General features: G+C 44.5%; 1 protein-coding gene across 1 annotated transcript in view; it reads left to right on the top strand.

Annotated features, from left to right (window-relative positions):
- The first annotated feature begins 12,914 nt into the window (after positions 1-12,914).
- The window catches only part of LOC106587234 (lysyl oxidase homolog 1), a 36,057-nt gene continuing 26,819 nt past the window's right edge, over positions 12,915-22,152 (top strand). Inside the window, exon 1 of the mRNA XM_014175431.3 lies at positions 12,915-14,433. Coding sequence (XP_014030906.1) covers positions 13,344-14,433 — 1,090 coding nt within the window. The 5' untranslated portion in view covers positions 12,915-13,343. The remainder of the gene's footprint in view (positions 14,434-22,152) is intronic.

The raw sequence follows: 22,152 nt of genomic DNA, 5'->3' as shown, positions 1-22,152 counted from the left end.
CCTGTACATGTGACTATTAAACACAGCATTGCTCTAAGCCAGGGTAGTGGTGGAGGCCCAGTCCAGACGTAGTGAAGCATGACTGTACTTTCAGAACAAATGAGGGCCTTATGCATGGGCGGCTACACTCTTTGATCCCCTCTCCCAAAAATACCTGCACTTCTCTGGGCTCAGCCTCCACTGCATTGGGGACAATCACAAAGATGATTAACTTGTTGAGACAAAGTCCAACTGGCAGCATGATTAGGCACAATCAGACGATCTATCCTAGCTGGCTCATCTTCTGCCCCCCTTATGAAATCAATTGCAATATTGGCACATGAATGAAAAACAGGCATGGAAAAAAAGGAATTATCCTGTATCTTTGGTCTGTTCAGTATTACCCAGGCGGGCCATTGATGGTGAGCGGCGGGAAATATCTCTAATAGTGTTGCTTGACTAATACCAGCTGGAATAAAGGGTGGAGGAAGGACAGGACACCAGGGCTAACTTTAACATGGAGAGTTGGAGACAAGGACTTAGAGTTGAGTCATGCTTTTGAAATGAACTTTGTCAGTGTTTTTGGTGCCGGTGTAGCAGGTAGGCAGAGCAGAGGAGAGGACAGACTGTGCTGCTGTTAGGGAGACTCATATAAAGTATCCGTGCCTGTATCCCTGAGGCTGGCAAGAAGAGATTACTCATTTTTAGGTTGAACACCCAAGCAAACTTGGCTTTTTCTTTCACTAAAACTGGTATAGAACTGTCCAATCCAACACAGAACTCACCCTCACCACTCAATGAATGGTTCCTAACATCAAAATACTTCTGCATTAACTATCATCCATGATCATCAGCAAAATCAGGCATTGTAAAGTGATTATAAAGCCTGGGACAGTGGGTCCTAGTCTGTAATACTTTGCAAAGACTTAACTTCTGGCATTAGACGTCTTCCTCCGTAAGCCTCTTTAAGAGCACAGCCTTCCCCACTAATGACCACAGGAGATCAGAGGGGCCAGAGGATCTGAGTCGCCTAGTTAAATTGTGTTATTTTGATGACACTTTCTGCTTTTTCATGTCATTGTGTCTTTGGCCATCATCATGTAGTTTTGGGGAGAGAGGGAGGAGAGTCAGCCAGGCAGCAGTGAGCCCTACCCTGCTCTGCTTCAGAGAGCCAGCCAGACACTGTGATCACAGAGCTGCTGTGCCTGTTTTACCTCTCTGGGGGCTTAATGACGACCATGTCACTGCACAAGGTTATGCACTCTTATTCTCATGTGGGCAGCTGCAGTGTAATTGCCAGGTGTTTCTTTTATCAAACCGTTTCGTGGCTGTCTTTGGCTGCAGCTGCGTTGTTTCCTGTACCGACTAAGAGAGAGAGGAGAGAGAGGATCTTCCTGTTTTGCTCCTCACCACTTTTGCAACCTTTACGGTTCTTATGAGGCCAAAATAAAGTACATGGTGTTGTGTTAGGGCTAAGAGGTGCTCAGTAGAAGGTTAAGTGTTCTGTTGTTGAGTGTAGAGGAAGCAGGAAGAGCCCTCTGAGAGCCTGGGTGGGTGTTGCAATAGTCAAGTAGACAATGCATACATGATGAACCTATGCTCTGCCCGCATACATAGATTTCACTGGGGCCCTTTTCCAAGAACGATTGATATTCTGTCTAGTGCTTTGAGTACTGTACATTATTGGCTTGTTGGAGATTGCATTTCAGAGCGATAATAACCGTCTGGCATTTTGTCCCCTCGACTGGGCATACTTAAAAGTAGGTGCTCTTTTAGAATTGTTCCTGGTTGGTGGTTACTGAGTGCTGCCTATTGATTATTCTTGGAGGCTTATTTCATTTCTTGGAAGAGGTGTTTCAATTCACAACAAAGGAACATTGTGTAACTCTATCTGTAATGCTATTTTAGTGTCCTGTAACCTTTTATAGGACGATATCATCCTATATAAATGTATGTGTGGGTCAGAGACAGAGAGATGGAGCAGTAGGAGTGACTAGACCTGCATGTCTGGCGGTGTACAGATGTAAATAAGAACAGAGAATGACAGCCATGCTGCTTACTGTACTAAGTAAACACATCACAGGACCATGTGATTTATTGCCGGGTTGGGATGACATTTCTGCCGTGGCGGGCGGGACGAGGAGCCAGAGTCCTGCGTTTTATTTTTGGGGAGCGGCGGGACGGGGACGAACGCTGCATTCTTATTCCTCAGGTGAAGAAAGGGCACTCCTCTTATCTCTCTGGTGGAGGAGAATCCAGGGGTTGAAAGGGCTGAGAGTGAATACTATATCAGCTTGATAAAGACCTGAGAAGTGCACCATGAAAATAATAATATGTCCTTCCCTTTTATTTATTTATGTTTGTCCCAGCATATTGTTGTCGCGAAGGGCACATTGAAGATGCAAGCAGAATCGCAAGTTCTCTGCTAGTCTTTACCCTCTCCAAATCCACACCTGCTGCCGTTCCTGTAGACTGTCACCATAAAGTTTTGGGCCTTCCCATCCTAAAAGTTGTCATCCTAATGTCCCTCAGGCCTACATGTCCCTTAGTTATTACTGTAAGCTTGTGGGTGGAACCCAGGGTTGTTATAACGGGATACAGCAAGGAATATTAATCACTTGTTCATCAACGTCCCATTAATATGCTAGTATAATTTGGACCACTTAGGTTCCCTCACACTCATACATTCAGCCATACGCTCAGTAACAGCATCGGCTTCTACATTATGTGACCCTATAGTGAGTCATGGTGCTATTATCCATCCGCTGTCGTGTCCTCCAACCACATGAAGTAGTGTGATGTAGTCATGCACTGCATCGCGCCTGCAGAAGGGAGCTCTAGTGTGGTCTGTAGGTCGTGTGTGTGTACACTGTGAAGGTGTCCTATGAGAGACGAAGACGGAGGACGGGAGTATCACCTTACTGGAGGTCTGGCTGATTCATTGCAGAGGACATTAATATGCAGGGAGCAACGCAGCAACAGAGCTACACGGTCAGGGTATGCTAGTAGGTGCCAGGCGCACCGGTTTGAGTGTGTCAAGAACTGCAATGCTGCTGGGTTTTTCATGCTTAGCAGTTTACAGTGTGCGTCCAGAGTGGTCCACCAACCAAGCATTGGAGTCAACATGGGTCAGTATCCCTGTGGAACGCTTTCAACACCTTGTAGTCCATGCCCTGACACATTGAGGCTCTTCTGAGGGAAAAAGGGGTTGCAACTCAATATTAGGAAGGTGTTTCTAATGTTTTGTACACTCAGTGTATAACAGTGAATGTCTGAGAGCATCCAAGCATCTGCAAATATATCTTTCAACTTGTGTCAATCATTACACGTTTACCTACCATGGCAGCCACTAGGTGGCAGTAATTTGTAGGTTTCTTCTTTCAACCTATTTGACTTTGTAGTGAGATGGTTAATGCCTTTAGTGTGAGTCCATTGTCCTGATAATGAACAGAAACAAAATACAATTTGTGCTCATTACAAACTTGGTCATTAGAGGACCCTTTGTATTGATGATGCATTTGGTCCAATGCATTTGTTCTGAGCCTTGCCCAATAGCCTGTCTCTAAAACGCTCAGCAGACAGTGGGGATGAGATTGGGCAGAAAAATGAAAGGGTTTCCAAAGAGCCGCCAGTCATTGAGTCAGTGAATAGTACTGTTGAGTCAGGCTTGTTTACAGCCATTACTGTTCTGCCTCTGGAAAACTTCCTGCTCTTCTCAGTCTTCAAATTGGTCTGTTGTTGTGAACAATGGTAATCGACAGAAGACCAGTCAAAACTCTTGAATCTCAACTGCAACTGTCTGGGGTAGATGTTCACTGTTTCCCGTATATTCTCTCTTCATACACAAATAATTGTCTTTGTAACTGTGTATTTACAGGACTTCTGGAGTGATGTCTTCGACAACATGTCAATGTACTCTTCCGCTGGCCTGTGCCCGTGTATATGTTAGCTGGTTGTATGTGTGCCTTCTGGGATAGGAATAGAGGTGTATACAGGGTTAATGTCCTGCTGTGTGGTGGGAACAGTATACTGGACATCTAGGATGTAGAAGGGAGGTGTAGAGACTGGTGGTCTGTGTGTGTGACACTGTCTGGACCTACCACCATTCCTCTCCACAGACCAGGGCTGACATGGAGAAAGAACATGTCCCTCTGTCTAGCGTCTGTATCTATATCTGGTGAAGTGGAAGCAGCCAAGGTTTATCCTCACACCGTGTGCCGTCAGGAAATGCCTGGACAATGTTTAAACCTGCCCATCTAAATCCCAAATGCCAGAGCTCTAAATCAGGCAGCCGAGAACAAATACTCTAGCCGTTTTTTTGGCTTGGCCCTGCGTGTGGGTTTGCACGGCTCTCTCTCTCTCTCTCTCTCTCTCTCTCTCTCTCTCTCTCTCTCTCTCTCTCTCTCTCTCTCTCTCTCTCTCTCTCTCTCTCTCTCTCTCTCTCTCTCAAGTGAAATACTTTGGCATCCGCCGCTCAGAACAGCATAGCTACATCAATGAGAAATACTCTGTTCTGCTCTTTAGTCTGGGGAGAACACGGACAGTTTTGTATTTATTGGAATAGTCTATTTTCTTATCATGCTTGCCAACTGAGACTTAATTGTGTTTTATAGGTAGCATAGGACATGCATGGAGTTTAGTCACGGGAGTGAAGAATTATAGTCTACTGCCTGATGCAGCACAGTTTGGGAACACAGTCCGATTGAATTATATACATGAAGCCAACCATTGCTGTAGATTAAAAAGTGAACATATGCTGTGTGTTTGTATGTTACTCAGGCCAATGGCCTTCTCTCTCCAAGCAGTGACTTGGGAATGGGGTCAGGTGAGAGGCTGAGGGGGTGAGAGAACGGGGTGAGGTGTCTAAGTTCCTGTGTTCACGCTCCTGACCCCTGAGTTTAAAGTGGGAATTTCAGTACGAAGCTCCACATTCAACACCTGTCCAAAATGAATAAAATGTTTCAATTATCCAGAGGGAAGGAAGGCAGACAACTCTGCTGCTTGTATAACTGGAGTTTTGTAAGATGGTATGTGTGTTCATAATCCTCGGTAAAGAGCAAGCCGTATTTGTGGCCTTTGGCAAGAATTTCTGGGCTGTACTGTAGTATGTGTAGACTAATCATGACCTAAAGCCTGGGAACCAAATGAATAATGATATTTAGCCAGGGTCCATAGATGTCTCTGTAGCAACACCACCCCGCATAAGAGATAAAGAGAAAGAAAATAGTTGTATAGCTGTTCTCTTATCAATGAGAATCCACATAATGAAGTGGCACCCAGGGCTGTATCAGATCAATCACTATGTCTGTCACAAAGGGCTGGTCTGTGGTCTGTGTGTGTGTGTGTGTGTGTGTGTGTGGTTTTAGGTTAAGGTTAGGTTTTCGGGTTAGGGTAAGGATTAAGGTTAGGGTATGGTTAGGTTTAGGGTTAGGGTATGGTTAGGTTTAGGGTTAGGGGTTAGGGAATATAGGATTTTGAGTGGGACTGAATTGTGTGTCCCCACAAGGTTAGTTGTACAAGACTGTGTGTGTCTGTGTCCACGTAAGGAAAGCCTCTGTCTGACAGTCTGTTCATCTGTGGGTCTGTCACCCTGTCTGGATGTTATTAAAATAGACAAAAACAAACTATCTTGGTGACTAAGCGAGCCATTTATGAGGCAAAGTGTCTGTTTGTCATTGAGCAATATCAAGCTGCAGCGGTCTGAGATTTCAGATTCAGACCAGTAAGTGTCTGCTAGCTCTTTATAATCATTCAGTCAGGCAGGACCTTGTTGTGATATTGTCTGGTGAGTGTATAGGAGAGGAGGATAGAGGGAAAGGGAGAGGAAGATGGAGAAGAGAGGGGGCTAGAGGGAGAGGAAGAGGGAGAGGAGAGGAGGCTAGAGGGAGAGGAGAGGAGAGGAGAGGAGAGGAGAGGAGAGGAGAGGAGAGGAGAGGAGAGGAGAGGAGAGGAGAGGAGAGGAGAGGAGAGGAGAGGAGAGGAGAGGAGAGGAGAGGAGAGGAGAGGAGAGGAGAGGAGAGGAAGAGTAGGTTAGATGGAGAGGAGAGGAAGAGTAGGTTAGATGGAGAGGGAGAGGAAGAGTAGGTTAGATGGAGAGGAAGAGGAAAGGAGGCTAGAGAGAGGGAGAGGAGAGGAGGCTTGAGGAAGAGGAAGAGGAAAGGAGGCTAGAGAGAGGGAGAGGAAGAGGGGAGGAGGATAGAGGGAGAGGGAGAGGAAGAGGAGAAGGAGAGGTAGCTAGAGGGAGTGGAGAGGTGAGGGAGAAGAAGAGGGAGGAAGAGGAGAGGGGGAGTAGACTAGAGGGTAATGAAGAGAAGAGGGAGAGGAAGAGGAGAGGGAGAGGAAACTAGAGGGAGAGGAGAGGAAGAGGAGAGGGAGAGGAGGGGAGAGGGAGAGGAGACTAGAGAGAGAAGAAGAGGAGAGGAGACGAGAGTAGGCTAGAGAGAGAGAGGGGGAGAGTAGAGAGTTTCTGGGGTTTGCAGACAACAGCACAGTGAACATCTGTGAGGACGACTCCCAAGGGAACAGCTGTGGATGTCGGGAGCTAATTGAATGGGCCGCTTCATCAAATTTACAGGCTCCATTTGCTTTGGGAAACACATGACAATGGAATTCTCCTATTCTCTTTTCTCTCTCTCTCTCTCCCCCCCCTCCTTTGTCTTTGTTTTTCCCTCTTTTCTTTGGGATTTAGATTTCATGGCCAGTCATCACAACATGGTGTGTTAGCTAACTGTGCTGGTGTTGTGCAAGTGAAACCCACAGTGAGATGAGGAACCACTTACTATGCCAGTCACTCTCCTCGACATTTCCCCGTCCATGAGACTGCTCATTAGTATTGCGGTGCAGTCAGAGCCAGAGTCTGGGGCTCACCTTAGTCATTAGAGAGACCCATGGGGTTGTTTGTATTATTATCTTTGATTTTGATTTGGTGTTATGCCGCTGTCCTTCCCTTGAGCCTGTATGTGCCACATGTGCGAAAGGCCACCATCCGATGGAACCCCCATCTCAAATGAGCTCTAGGCGCAGAACATTACATTGGAGGCAGAGGGCTGCAGGTCACAATATCTCAGTGAGAGGGACAGGAAAACCGTGAGGAGAGAGGAGAGGTGAGGAGAGGACCACCTGTGTATTCCTTCATTTGTCTGTCCAGTGAAATGTTCCACTGTAACATTTGGGGAGCAGATGGGGAAACGTATTGAGGTCACAACCGATGGGACATTGGGGGAAACCAGAAGGTCAGGGATCCTTTCAATAACATAGTGGCATTGGGAGTGTGGGTGGGAATATGGACATGCTGGTGTTTTTGTGTTTGCACATGTATGTGTGTGCATATGTGTGTCCGTTTGCATGCTTGTGTTCCTGCGTGTGCCTACATGTTTCTCTCATCAACATGTGTCCCTCCGGTGCCTTTGCATCATAGTAACATGCTCATCAGTACCAAATGAGTCCTGCCACCCTGACAGCTCTATTCCCCTGAGTAACCTCTGTCGATGTTCAACATCAGTCATGTCACTCCTGCATACAGCACATTGCGGTCTCCAGAATCTACCAGGGGTAGTAAATAGCCACTCTCTTCCCTCGCTCATCGATGCCCATCTTTCCTGTGTCTAGCCTACATCCTCTCCCTAGAGCTTCTCTACCCTTCATTGATTCTTCGTGTGGTGCATGCGTAGGGCTCCCGCCCACTGACGTTTGTTAGAATATCTGGAGGCTTGACATGCCAATGAGAGGTTCCCGTCCCGGTTACAGGTAGGGGTCGTGTGCTTTGTGTGCCGTGTGGTGTGTGACAGACAGACACAAAACAACAAGCACCAGGGGCCAGTGGTGCAGGTGGACTGAACCATGTAGTGATTATTGTACACCTGGAGCCCAAGTCAATCCAGTCAGATTGTCCATATTGAGTGAACTGGGCTTAAGGCTCACTCATTAGTTCAGCTAAGAGATTTGTTCCAGCAGCCAAAAAGGGCTTACTTGATTTTGTCTGGTTTGTATGGAAAACCGCAAATCAGATGTTACAAGAAGAACAAAGATAGTTTAAAGAAGTACAAGTAGACCAACACGTGCTTTGTCTTGACAGAGAAGCAATCTTCATTTGTGTATCATGTTGTTCATCTGTGTAACATTACCAGGCTGATTTTTGTATGTCATGATGAAACCGAATGTAATGAATTGTTGGTTTGGAGGGTTTGTCTGGTAGTCCTTGTGCTTAATGTAGAGCCAGGAAAACTGTCGTCAGGTGCATCACGCCTTCTCACTGAATGCCAATGGAATGTAATTGAAAACAGTTGGGTTCACGTCAAAGACTAAAGCCTCTCATCCAGTACTGTATGACCAAACTATCTTACAATAGCCAGCCTCCCTCAGCTGTATATATTACTGCAGTGGACATGCTGAAGTGAAACTTGGGCTCGTGAGCGGAAGTAACTAAATACAGGAGACTACTTTCTTGTGAGCAGGCTAAGATCAAACAGACATTAGTATTATGCTCATCAGTAGTTGTCAAAGGAGCAGTAAAATAATAAGTACCACCTACCGCTTCTCATTACCGGAATTAAGCCAAAAAGATGGACTTCTTACTTCTCATTTCACAGTAACAATTCTTCAGAAGATTAACGTTCTGAGCTCAAATTCCAGGAGAGACAGGAAAAGAGAGAGGGAGGAGCGGAAGGAGGGAATGAGAGCACTACTGAATGTGATTCCCAACAGACATCTGGAGAGTACTGACAGTGTTCAAGGCATGTGAATCTATCTAGCACGGACTTGGGTGAAAGTGCACACGCTGAGCAAATACTGTAGCTGAATTGAGACATACCATTTAAAACATAATGTGACTATGGTAGTACATTTAGTCTAGGGTAATTACATACAACCATAGAACCAACAACATGCAAGAGGACATAGACATTTCACCTAGATCATAAGCTGAGAAAGTGACTATACTGTAGATGTGAGATCGCAGAACAAGAGCATATACTTGTGTCCTGTTATGTGGAGCTCGCAGGGTTGTTCTCTCTCAGTGGGGCACCTGCTCCCTCAGGGTTTCCCCAGCACACAGCCTCACAGTCCCTTTAGATCAATGTCTTCTGTCGCTGTTCTTCACAAAGTGCACAGTGTTTCTACGAGACGTGAGAAGCTGCCACAGCTCAAACCAAATCTCAACGGAATGTATTAAAGATGGGATTTTAGGGCACTTAGAATCAGTCTTGTGGGTTTGCTATTGAAACCAACACGTTTTATTCGGAAAGAGAATCTCCTGGGATTATTCTATAATTTAAAAAAAACCTCTAAACTTAATTTAAGCCTAAAAACTGTAATGATATGAAATTCTGTATGACTGTGGTAATAAAGGGATAAAAAAAAAACAGTGTCCACGGGGGAAATACTTGTCTTTAAAAACAAAAGCTATGGAGGTAGCATAATTAGGACATGTCACAGAGTCATCAATTGTCTGCCACTACAGGAATCTTGCACTGTTCTTCCATGATGAATTTAATTATTTTATGTCAGCTTAATGGAGATAAAATCCCAGCTAAGGCAGTCCCATGAAGGGTGTTGTGTGGTGATGGGGAGAGCCATGGGAGATGGAGAGATGGATACCTTATGGATGGATCTATCCTCAAATAATCTGTGTAGCTCTGTAGATTGGATGGATAACAGTGGTCTTGGAATGCACTCCCCACAGGTGGAAGGAAAATGCTGGATCGTGGAATGATCAGGACAGTGAACTTCCATGCTATATCAACTTAATGGAGTAAGTGGAGAGTAGGATGCATGTCAGAAGGATGCATGTAGATGCATGTCAGCTATATGACTACATAGTTGAACTACATTGCTTTATATAGAATACTGGGAATCCTGGACACTAACTCGGCCCATTGAGACCACCGCCTAATCATTATATTCACAGAGGAGGTCCACTAACTCGGAGCATGCAAACATTACCAACCATTAAGTACATTGAACTGAACCTTAACTTGGCTATCCTTGATGTTAAAACCTCTTAAGGATCTGCCCCTTTTTTCAATGTTCTCCTAAAATGACATAACCAAATCGAACTACCATCATCTTTAAAATGCAAGAGAAAGGCCATAATGTATTATTCCAGCCCAGGAGCAATTTAGATTGTGGCCACTAGATGGCAGCAGTGTATGTGCCACGTTTTAGACTGATCCAATGAACCATTGCATTTCTTTTCAACATTTTGTATCAAGACTGCCCAAATGTGCCTAATTGTTTTATTAATACATTTTCAAGTTCATAACTGTGGACTCTCCTCAACAATAGCATTATATTCTTTCACTGTAAGATCTACTGTAAATTGGACAGTGCAGTTAGATTAACAAGAATTTAAGCTTTCTGCCAATATTAGATATGTCTATGTCCTGGGAAATGTTCTTGTTACTTACAACCTCATGCTAATCACATTAGCCTACGTTAGCGCAACCGTCCCGCGGGGGACCCACCGATCCTGTAGAGGATTTATTAACTAAAGTATTGAGACGAGTGATAATGAAATGACCACGGTAGTAGCATTCTACACAGTAGAGGAAAGCAGCAGCGAATCGGCAGCAATCATCGGTACTACAGTTTTAACAGCAAGAATAAAACCAGATGTATTCTGCCACTGAACTTTGCCATAAATGAGCACTTGTCTCAACAGCAGCATAGCAGTGCCCTGCTGTTAAATAACGTGGTAAATCGAGGGTAATTGCCTCCAACCTGTAATAATTTTCCCTTGGTGAATGAAAGGTAGTTGACATTTTAACAGCCTGTGATAGCTGCACAAGAAAATAATGATCTGCTCATACCAGGCTATTAGAGATCAACTGTGCTGCAGTCAGAGTGGGAAGAACAACAGAACGGCTGTGCTCTCTGTTCTGTTCTGTTCAGTAGGTAATCCACTTTGCAAGAAGGGAAAGCATGTGAGAAATGCTAGTGATTCCAACCAACTCTCCGAATGGGGAGATATGTTGAAATTGCCTCCTTGTTTTCTCCTCTGGACTGCTTGCTATCTTGCTACGGTCGTTTTCCGGTCTTGACCTGTTGAACGATCCTAATTCATCAATGACAGAACTAGCTAAACTAAGGCCGTACCAAGAATATCTGCTTGACGCGTGTAAGATGCAGTAAAGCATTTCAATACTCAAATGATTTCCCCTCTCATCCCTCTTGAGTTTGTGCTGGTTGCTCCATACAGCCTTGGATCATGAAGGTTGTGTAGAACTGTAGCCAAGTGGCCCCTGGGAATGATTTAGTTCTCTGCTTTGCTGTATACAGCATCACAGTATCACATACATATTGATGCCCTCTACAGGAACCTTGCCCAGTCCCTGGAGGAGCGCCTCCTACGTCTCCTCATTAGCGTTGACCACGGGAGGGGTGGCAGGTAACCTAGTGGTTCGAGAGTTGGGTCAGTAACCGAAAGGTTGCTGGATTGAATCCCAGATCTGAAAAGGTAAAATTCTGTCGTTCTGCCCCTGAACAAGGCAGTTAACCCACTGTAGGCCGTCATTGTAAATAAGAATTTGTTCTTGACTGACTTGCCTTGTTAAATAAAGGTTACATTTTTTTTTAAAGATAGGAGTTGGAAAGACAGCACAAACCAATCTGGAACCAGGCTAGCTCTTTGCAGGACATTGATCTGACTTTCAGAAAATGTGAAGAAAAACAAAATCACTTTGTTTTACTGAGTCATGTTTCAAAAGAAGCCGAGCGGAGTTGGCAGATCTCAGCTGATTCATTTAAACCTCTGATCCTGTCTGTGGTGGTGGAATATTGTCCTTTCATTGGTCTGTGGCACATTCTGCCCGCTCCCGACAAAAGCCCATACCAACTCAAACACCTTGGAAACCGCTGACTTTGATAACAGGAAAAATATTATATTGTCTCTCTCTCCCTCTCTTTCTCTCGCTCTCTCTCCCTCTCTGTCTCCCTCTCTCTCTCTGTGTCTCTCTCTCTCTCTCTCTGTCTCTCTCTCTCCACTCTGTCAAGGCAAGCAGGAACCAGATCCGCTGTTTATCCCATGTTTGGAATGTGTTTACCTTCCTTTGAGAACAGTTGTGTACTAGTGTGATTACAGCAATACTGCCCAGGTATAAGAGCAACTTCATCTAAAATGTTCCCCTACAATATCATTTAAAAGGGGGTACTATTAGGCCAGTGCACACGGTTTGATCTGGGAGCTCTGTATGGGTGTATTGTGCATTGTACTGGCCACAGGGGAGATGCTGGGTGGGTTGCTTAATTGACCTCAACTTCATTGCATTGCAAAATAGGTCTTGGGGTGGGGGACACTTCACATTTCCAAACATGAGTACAACTACATAGTGGGTGGATTGTTGAGATTAAAAAGTAACAAGACTTTCTCTATAACCAGATGGAAAATCCCCTCATATCAGGAAATAAGTATACAGAAGGCAATAATAGTGACTGTTTTCAATGGCCGTTCTCTTTTAAGTATTGAATCAAAGACTATCTGATCCATCTGTGTTTCTCTGAAAGCTGTCCCTCACACTCTCTCCTCTTCATCAATTCTCCAGTTTAAAGGAACCTGTTGCTCATTGTAACTGATCTGAGTGAGGAAGACTGTTACCAATTACTTTCTAAAGTTATTTTTGGTACGAGTTATTTCCCATCTGTACGTAGTTATGAGGTTAAAGGGTTTGCTAGACACCTGTGTGGGTGAATGCAGGCCATGTTCAACGCATCTCTGCTTGTTGAGGATGATAAAAGAATTTGGGCAATGGAAAGTGAGCCGCGATATAAATCCGAATGCCTTTGCAGATGGTGATGTTGACTCTGGAAGCCTTACAGAGTGAGTCCTGGCTCCAGCAGTCAGTCCAGGAAACCGCTCTAGCACTAGGGCCATGTGGGACCTCTCCTTAAAAAAAAAAAGTTGAGTGCTTTTTTTCACAGCCCATTGTAAGCAATCAGAGAAGCAAATAGAAGGCTGCAGTCGAGGCACACAGGCAGGCACTCCTCTCCAGAAGGCTGAGTGAGAGCAATGCTCAGTCAACTGACAGTCACAGCGCAGCTAGACAGCCAGGAAGACAGGGCATTCTCTCACAGCACTAACAGACACTAGCACCACCAGCGGGGCCTCTGAAGCCCACTCCCCCCTCCCGGATATGACTACTCCTGGACACAGACTGATCCTCAGCCTCTCTAGCCAGCTGTAAGGAGCAGCGAATGGACAGAACCACTGGCATATCCTCCTGCTATCCTCTCCACACTCCCACCACGTGCTGCTCCATACCCCTAGAAGAGGATTCATGCTGTGTTGACACAGGCTACAGGTGGCTGGTCGTGTTTGAGCGGCTGTTGGTTGTTTTATCTGTGTGGTGGTGAGTTGAGGTGTGTTTAGTGTCATGATGATGCTGCCTCTTGTTGTGAAGAGCTTGGTGTGTGTACTACTGGGCTTTGGATGGGCCCAGGCCCAGGACCAGGCTGTGGGGCAGGATGGCGCTGCCACCCCCTGGAGACAAATGATCCAGTGGGAGAACAACGGCCGGAGGTTCAGCCTCCTCAACAGTGGAGCTGAGTACGTCCCTGCTAGAGCACAGGACCAGGAGAGAAGTCACAGAGTGGTGGTGGCTGACTCTCGCCCCCGAACCCCCCGCAGACCACAAGGAGGGAACGTACGCAGGCAGGCCCCCTCCAGGGGAGGCTCGGAGACCGTGAGAGGACAGGCCAGACATCCATTTGGCTTCGGACAGGTGCCCGACAACTGGCGCCAGGGCTCAGTGGGGACAGGCTCCACCAACCCCCGCTTCAGGCCATCCACTGGGTCCTCTTCGTCGTCCTCGTCATCCTTCTCATCTTCCTACAACATCCCTGTCCAACCCTACCCGCAGTTCCCCTTCCCTCAGCAGCCCTACCCCCTGCCCTATGATCCCAGTGTGGTGGAGGGAGCAGGTCGAGGCTACGCAGAGCCACCCTTCCAGAGGGCCACAGGTGGAGGCTATGGTGCTGGTGGTGGAGGATATGTTGGTGTCGGTGGAGGATACACTGGAGTCGGGTATGGAACTGGTGCTGGTCTGGCACCTGTGGTTCCACGCTCCCCGCAGGACTATGGTGAGGATGGCTACCGTTACTACCAGTCCTATGGCTACGGGCCCAACCCTGCCGTACCTGCCGTGCCTGCTGTGCCAGCACGGGCTGCCCAGCCACCCTTCTCAGATGGCCTGGACCGCAGATACACACACAGCCTCTACAATGGAGGAGAGGATCCTGCTGCTGCCCCTGCCGACGCAGTGCCCGCTGTCCCAGATAGGACAGTGGGTGGCGCTCAGCCTCCAGTACGAAGCCCCCAGTACGAGCAGTTCCCCCCGTTCGGTAGGCCCCAGGTGCAGCCACAGCCTCCTTTCCTCCAGCCTGTGGTGCCAGGAAGAAACCCCAACACGGCCGTAGAGAACCCCAGCGTCAACGTCGGGAGTGTCTACCGGCCGGAACAGAGAGGTATGCGCAATGTACATGCACAAAGTCATTTAGTTCAACGTCTTATGTCCTATAACAAAGCCAGCTCTTTGTCCACTGTCCAACCAGATGTTTTAAATCATTAGAATGTACATTACTTCGTTTTGAGAGTATGAAAGTTTATCTGTATGTGGTCCTAAAGAAACTAGAGAGATTTGTCATCTTCTATTTAGTCAACTTTATAGACTATTTGATGTGAGCAGTACAAGACAGTCATGCAAACCACAAAGGAACCACCAGAGCCTCATGGTAGTACACATGTGAAGTGGATGATGCACTTGTGGGGTCACATCCAAGTTTTTCCTCAGTTGAAGGAGAGAAAACAAGAAGGGAATGTGGCTCCTTTCCTCTGCTCCTCTGCTATTTCCTGACAGCGGTGGACAGTGTGAGCCCAGGGGGAGCAGAAACCTTACCACCTGTCTCTCCAGCTATGTGCCTCTGCAGCTGGAGAAGTACACTGTTTTCTAGAGGTCTTTCGTTTCACATCTCTCAGGCCCAAAACACTCAAGTCTTTCAATTCCAATTTGCCAAACAAAAGCAAACTGTACTGAAGGACGATTCATCTTTTCCCACTCACTCACAGGGGTTATTGAAACCAGGTGTTGAGAAAGGCCTGCCAATGTGATGAGCGCACACACAGGGCTCACTGTATCATAGCTTGAAAATGGCTTGGCTCCTGGGGAGACCTGGATGCAGAACTTGGGAATAGAGGACCTCGGTGTTGGGGCTGGGTTAGAGGGGGGGGGGGTCTGCCTGTGAGAGAGAGAGAGAGAGAGAGAGAGCCCCTGTAACACATGGGGTCCATTGCCTCAGGATATCAAACAAATATTTAGTATGAGCTGGGGTGAAGAGGGAGGGAGCATCAATGAGCTGCTTTTAGACATGCAGCGGCCCAGCCAAAAGGCCCAGGACTCGTTTCGTAATTAAAAACACACAATTTCTTGAAAACCATGGGTAATTGATAGACTCTGTTCTGAGAGCCAATCACAGGGCTGGGTTAGTGAGTAGGGTGAGGGTAGGGGGTGGACACCGACTTTATTATTGGAACCCAAAGTTGGCAATGTGGAAAACATTTATTTAGAGTAACTGAAGCCGTGTGGCGAAAAGTGACGCAATTGCCAACACGTGTGTGGGCGTTTTCTCTGTTCTAGCTGCTAGGAGCCTCCACGGCCTGAGGGGGTGGGACATCAGATGGGATCCTCTCCTCTCGTTAGGAGCATGGAAGATTGACTTACACATATCTCTATTCCTCTGCCTGGACTGGCTGTGCATCAGGCTCTTTAATGTGCCATGTGCTTCAGTTCCTAACTCAGTCTCACTCATTAAGACATAGGAATGTGGAAGCATTCTTCTCTGTCCTAGAAGCAGCCAACATGTGTGCAGATGCCTCAGCTTTCTCACACGCCATTTAATCAATGTGATGGAAGTTCTTCCAATGGGCTGACAGTCAATAGAAGCAAAGGCAGGCTGCAAGGGATTCCAATTTAACTGACATACCTTCAAATGTGGAGACCGGTTCGCTTTGTTCCCACTCAAATGAATACAAGGACACAAATCAAAGAGAGATTGGATACAGAAGTATTGAGGGTCACATTTTATTTGGATAGTCTGGCTAGTCCATCTGTAGATGCTCTACGGATGGTCATACCATCAACAAACTATCTGTTGATAAGCAACATTAGGGCAAGGGCTAGGGTTAGGGTAAGGGTTAAGTTTAGGGTTAGGGTTAGGGTAAGGGTTAAGTTTAGGATTAGGGTTAGGGTTAGTAGATAGTTAGTTGAAATGTTAGTGATAGTCTGTAGATAGTCTGTAGAGCATCTACATATGGACTATCCAAATAATTCCACTGGGCACAGACATCAGTTCAATGTCTAGTTTTGATTTATATTTGGTTGAGTTGTTAACCAATGTGAAACAACGTCGATTCAACTAGTTTTTGCTCAGTGGGAAGTGTTACTGTATTGAGTTATCAATAGAGTTACCTCTTACATCTAGACGTTCCGCTAGCGGAACACCTGCTCCAATATCCAATGATAGGCGTGGCGCGAATTACAAATTCCTCAAAAATACAAAAACTTAAATTTTTCAAACATATGACTATTTTACAGCATTTTAAAGACAAGACTCTCCTTTATCTAACCACACTGTCCGATTTCAAAAAGGCTTTACAGCGAAAGCAAAACATTAGATTATGTCAGCAGAGTACCCAGCCAGAAATAATCAGACACCCATTTTTCAAGCTAGCATATAATGTCACAAAAAACAAAACCACAGCTAAATGCAGCACTAACCTTTGATGATCTTCATCAGATGACAACCCTAGGACATTATGTTATACAATACATGTATGTTTTGTTCAATCAAGTTCATATTTATATCAAAAACCAGCTTTTTACATTAGCATGTGACGTTCAGAACTAGCATTCCCACTGAACACTTCCGGTGAATTTACTAAATTACTCACGATAAACGTTCACAAAAAACATAACAATTATTTTAAGAATTATAGATACAGAACTCCTTTGTGCAATCGAGGTGTCCGATTTTAAAATAGCTTTTCGGTGAAAGCACATTTTGCAATATTCTGAGTACATAGCCCGGCATCACAGGGCTAGCTATTTAGACACCCAGCAAGTTTAGCCTTCACCAGACTCCGATTTACTATTAGAAAAGTTTGATTACCTTTGGTGTTCTTCGTCAGAATGCACTCCCAGGACTGCTACTTCAATAACAAATGTTGGTTTGGTTCAAAATAATCCATTGTTATATCCAAATAGCGGCGTTTTGTTCGTGCGTTCAAGACACTATCCAAGGGTGACGAAGGGTCACGCGCACGACGCATTTCGTGACAAACAAATTCTAAATATTCCATTACCGTACTTCGAAGCATGTCAACCGCTGTTTAAAATCTATTTTTATGCAATTTTTCTCGTAAAAAAAACGATAATATTCCGACCGGGAGTGGTGGTTTTCGTTCAAAGATAAAACATGGAGTCAACTCGTGCACGAGCCTGAGTCTCACAGTACTGTGACCAGCCACTATCCAAACGCGCTAATGTTTTTCAGCCAGAGCCTGCAATGCCACGATTCAGCTTTTTGCCGCCTTCTGAGAGCCCATGGGAGCCGTAGGAAGTGTCACGTAACAGCAGAGATCCCCTGTATTGGATAGAGACAATCAAGAAGGCCAAGAAATCGTCAGACAGGGCACTTCTTGCATGGAATCTTCTCAGGTTTTGGCCTGCCAAATGAGTTCTGTTATACTCACAGACACCATTCAAACAGTTCTAGAAACTTTGGAGTGTTTTCTATCCAAAGCTAATAATTCTATGCATATTCTAGTTTCTGGGCAGGAGTAATAATCAGATTATTAAATCGGGTACATTTTTTATCCGGCCGTGAAAATACTGCCCCCTAGCCATAACAGGATAAGTAGTAACTTGTCTTGTCTTGTTTATTGCCAAATGGCCTTAATATGGACAGACGTTCCGCCAATATCCAATGGTAGCGCATGGCGCGAAATACGAAAAACCTTAAAAATGCTATAATTTCAATTTCTCAAACATATGACTATTTTACACCATTTGAAAGATAAGACTCTCCTTTATCTAACCACATTGTCCGATTTCAAAAAGGCTTTACAACGAAAGCAAAACATTAGATTATGTCAGGAGAGTACCCTCCCAAAAATAATCACACAGCCATTTTCCAAGCATGCATATATGTCACAAAAACCAAAACCACAGCTAAATGCAGCACTAACCTTTGATGATCTTCACCAGATGACACTCCTAGGACATTATGTTATACAATACATGCATGTTTTGTTCAATCAAGTTCATATTTATATCAAAAAACAGCTTTTTACATTAGCATGTTTTGTTCAGAACTAGCATATGCACCGCGAACTTCCGGTGAATTTACTAAATTACTCACGATTAACGTTCACAAAATACATAACAATTATTTTAAGAATTATAGATACAGAACCCCTTTATGCAATCGCGGTGTCAGATTTTAAAATAGCTTTTCGGGGGAAAGCACATTTTGCAATATTCTGAGTAGATAGCCCAGCCATCACGGCTAGCTAATTTGACACCCACCAAGTTTGGCCCTCACCAAACTCAGATTTACTATAAGAAAAATTGGATTACCTTTGCTGTTCTTCGTCAGAATGCACTCCCAGGACTTCTACTTCAACAACAAATGTTGTTTTGGTTCGAAATAATCCATTGTTATATCCAAATAGCTCCGTTTTGTTCGTGCGTTCAAGTCACTATCCGAAGGGTGACGCGCCGGCGCGTTTCGTGACAAACAATTTCAAAATATTCCATTACCGTACTTCGAAGCATGTCAAACGCTGTTTAAAATACATTTTTATGCAATTTTTCTCGTAAAATAGCGATAATATTCCAACCGCGCAACGTTGTATTCGTTCAAACACTGAAAGAAAAAATGGAGTCGTCTCGTGCACGCGCGCACCAGTGTCATTGTTCCCAGAAAGACCACTCACAAAAACCCCTGCTGTTTTTCGCCCAGAGACTGGAGAGCTCTCATTCAACTTTCTGGCGCCTTCTGAGAGCCAATGAAAGCCTTAGAAAATGTCACGTTACAGCAGAGATGCTGTATTTTTGATAGAGATGCCCTAGAAGTAGAAACAATTGTCAGACAGGGTCCTGTATAGAATCTTCTCAGGTTTTGGCCTGCCATATGAGTTCTGTTATACTCACAGACACCACTCAAACAGTTTTAGAAACTTTAGAGTGTTTTCTATTCAATGCCAATAATTATATGCATATTCTAGTTTCTGGGCAGGAGTAGTAACCAGATTAAATCGGGTATGTTTTTTATCCGGCCGTGAAAATACTGCCCCCTATCCCAAACAGGTTAATGGGAACAAGATAAAATTAGGTGGTGGAAAGAACCTGTGTTGGTGTGTTGCAATAGGCTCGGACTTGTCTTGTTCACATAGTGCTGTGACTGCAACCATCACAAACTATTATATAGTGCAATATTTGTATTGCACTCTATTCTCTCACCACTCTTAAGCTCTCACATATTCTCACATGCACCCACTATAATGAAAGAGTTGTTCTCAAAAAGAAATGACATGCCATTGACTTAGTAAAAGGGATGAGTTTGCATGTTGTGTATTGTACACTTTCAGGGAAAGACATTATTAAAGAAATGGCAAAATCCAACATATTTTCTCTAGTGCCCCATTTAGAATATGATACAGTATGTAGCCTTGTCAAATGCTTTCGAGGGAGGATCAGCTTTTGGTTCAGACACACTTTATCCCTCTGAAAAATACCCAATTTCCAGTTTCCGGAGATTAGGGGGCCAGAGAACAAAGGCCTTGCCGAAAGAAGAGGGAGAAGAATCCGCTGCTGGATGGAAAACCTCTGCATTTCACACAGGCCTTACAGTGTTTACATGGTCTGCCCCAGGAAGCTTCCCGTGGCCTGTAAGTCTGCTTCAGAGAGAGATGACAAATAGGATGTGTACACAGTGCTTGGAAAGACAGAACCCTCACTTGAACCTGTGTCTAAACTGGGGAAGGCACACCTGGACGTTAAACAGGCAGAGGAGATAGGAAGCTTTCTCTGTAGAATTCCTATAAACAAATTGTATCCAAGGCCTGCTGTAAACAACAGTAACGACAGAGTGGGAATAGAAAAGCACAACGCTAAATATCATATCCCCATATGCCTTCAGTTGTTTTACTGTTTTGTCAATTTTACTGGAACCAAAATGAAGCAGATGGTAGTTTTTTTTATGCTACCAGAGGTCAAAACTTGGGATTGACTTTATGTTGCTCCAACTGGTTCACATTTAAGTGGATGTCTGGCCTTTGAGGTTGATGTAAAGGGGGAGGGAAGGGGGTGGTGTTAAGGTATCCCAGTGACCCTTTCTGGCATGCCCTTTACTGGAAATGGGACACACATTAGCTCTGACAACTCAGGCCTGCTTTTTTATTTATTCTTCTGTTTCTCTGACAGAGTCAGTCACTGGCCCAGTTTAGGAACAGCGGGGTGTGAGATCATTGTTGTTTTACCTTAGCGTGTTTCTCTGTCTCTCTCTCTCTCTCTCTCTCTCTCTCTCTCTCTCTCTCTCTCTCTCTCTCTCTCTCTCTCTCTCTCTCTCTCTCTCTCTCTCTCTCTCTCTATCCCTCCATCTCTCACATTTTCTTGCATAAATGTGAAAGATCTTAAAATGTTTGATTACTAGGAGCCTACAACAAATATGAAATATAAACTTTGGATACTGTAGTAGAACATAATTGTAAGTCTAGTATTCTGGTGAAGTCGATGTTCTAATGCTTAGCATTATCCCCTCCAGATATGAATAGTCTGAATGTATTTTTCATGCCAAAGGTTAACATGGAATGACAAGTTCATATTAGGATTAGTGTCATGAAACATCACATCATATTAGGAAAGCCCCAGCGTCTTACCATAATTTCTCCCTGTGTGTACCAACCATGTTTTCACTTTCACATTCAGGTTCGAGGGGAAGAATTTTTAAAAGAATGATTGACTCATTCATGTATACTCATTTTATTTTTCTTGGCATGATTATCTTTTTTCTATACACTAAGATCAGAATCTGTAGTGACCTATAGGGAGGGAGTACTAATTCTGCTAAGATTATCATCTGGAATGTACTGTAATTAGTGATTCCTGACAACTGACCACAGGACCCTTATTTCCACCTATCTGAATGTGCCGCCATATGTAACTTGGCGGCACAAAGATTAAGGTGGGCAAAAGAACAAAGACACTGGACAGAGGAAGACCAGCATCCCGGTGTCGCCTCTTCACTGTTGACGTTGAAACTGGTGTTTTGCGGGTACTATTTAAGGAGGCTACCAGTTGAGGACTTGTGAGGCATCTGTTTCTCAAACTAAACTATTCCATTAAAAATCTGCCGTTTTCAGCTACAATAGTCACTTACAACATACAACTACACTGTACTTCTGATCAATTTGATGTTATTTTAATGGACCAAAAATGTGCCCCCAAACATTTGAACGGTGGTGTATATTTACAAAAATATATATGGGGGAATGGAAATGACGCAGACAATTACTTTGATGGAAGCCACAATCTATCTGCAATACTAAACTGATTTACCCTCTAAAATCATAGTCGCACACGTCATGTAGCCTAGCCCATAGGCCTATATGTTTTGTATCATAAGGTTTGAATCACAACTAAAGTAGCCAAATGACTTCTTAAAATGAAGCACATTAATCCGTTTTACAACCGGTGTAGAGCCTAACTGGCATACATAGGCAGCGCGTGAGTTTCAAGTTTGGGGAAGATACTTTTCACCATAAAAATGCACCTTCATAATAAAGAATTACGTGCATAATCACATTTGCGGTCACTTTTGAGAATGGTGTTTTTCCTGCTAATTTTGATAACAGTTTGGAACATTCGTGCCTATAGCCTACTGCCATGTGCACATTGCTGCGCTTATAATGTGAAAAAATGGTCTAATAGTTTATCAACATTGTAAGCTACAGTAAACTACATTTACTTAAAAAAAATATATGATGCAAGTGGTTGTATTAATATCGATCTATCGCATCCCACAACTGTCCCAGACTATGTTTGACATTTTTATTTCTCGCACATAAGGACAAGTTGACCAATAGAATAGGTCAACTTTTATACTATGGGGGATAGAATATTGACA

The sequence above is a fragment of the Salmo salar genome, chromosome 26, assembly GCF_965601325.2.
Source record: "Salmo salar chromosome 26, fSalSal1, whole genome shotgun sequence".
Lineage (NCBI taxonomy): Eukaryota > Metazoa > Chordata > Actinopteri > Salmoniformes > Salmonidae > Salmo > Salmo salar.
This window is presented reverse-complemented; position numbering and strand designations above follow the sequence as displayed.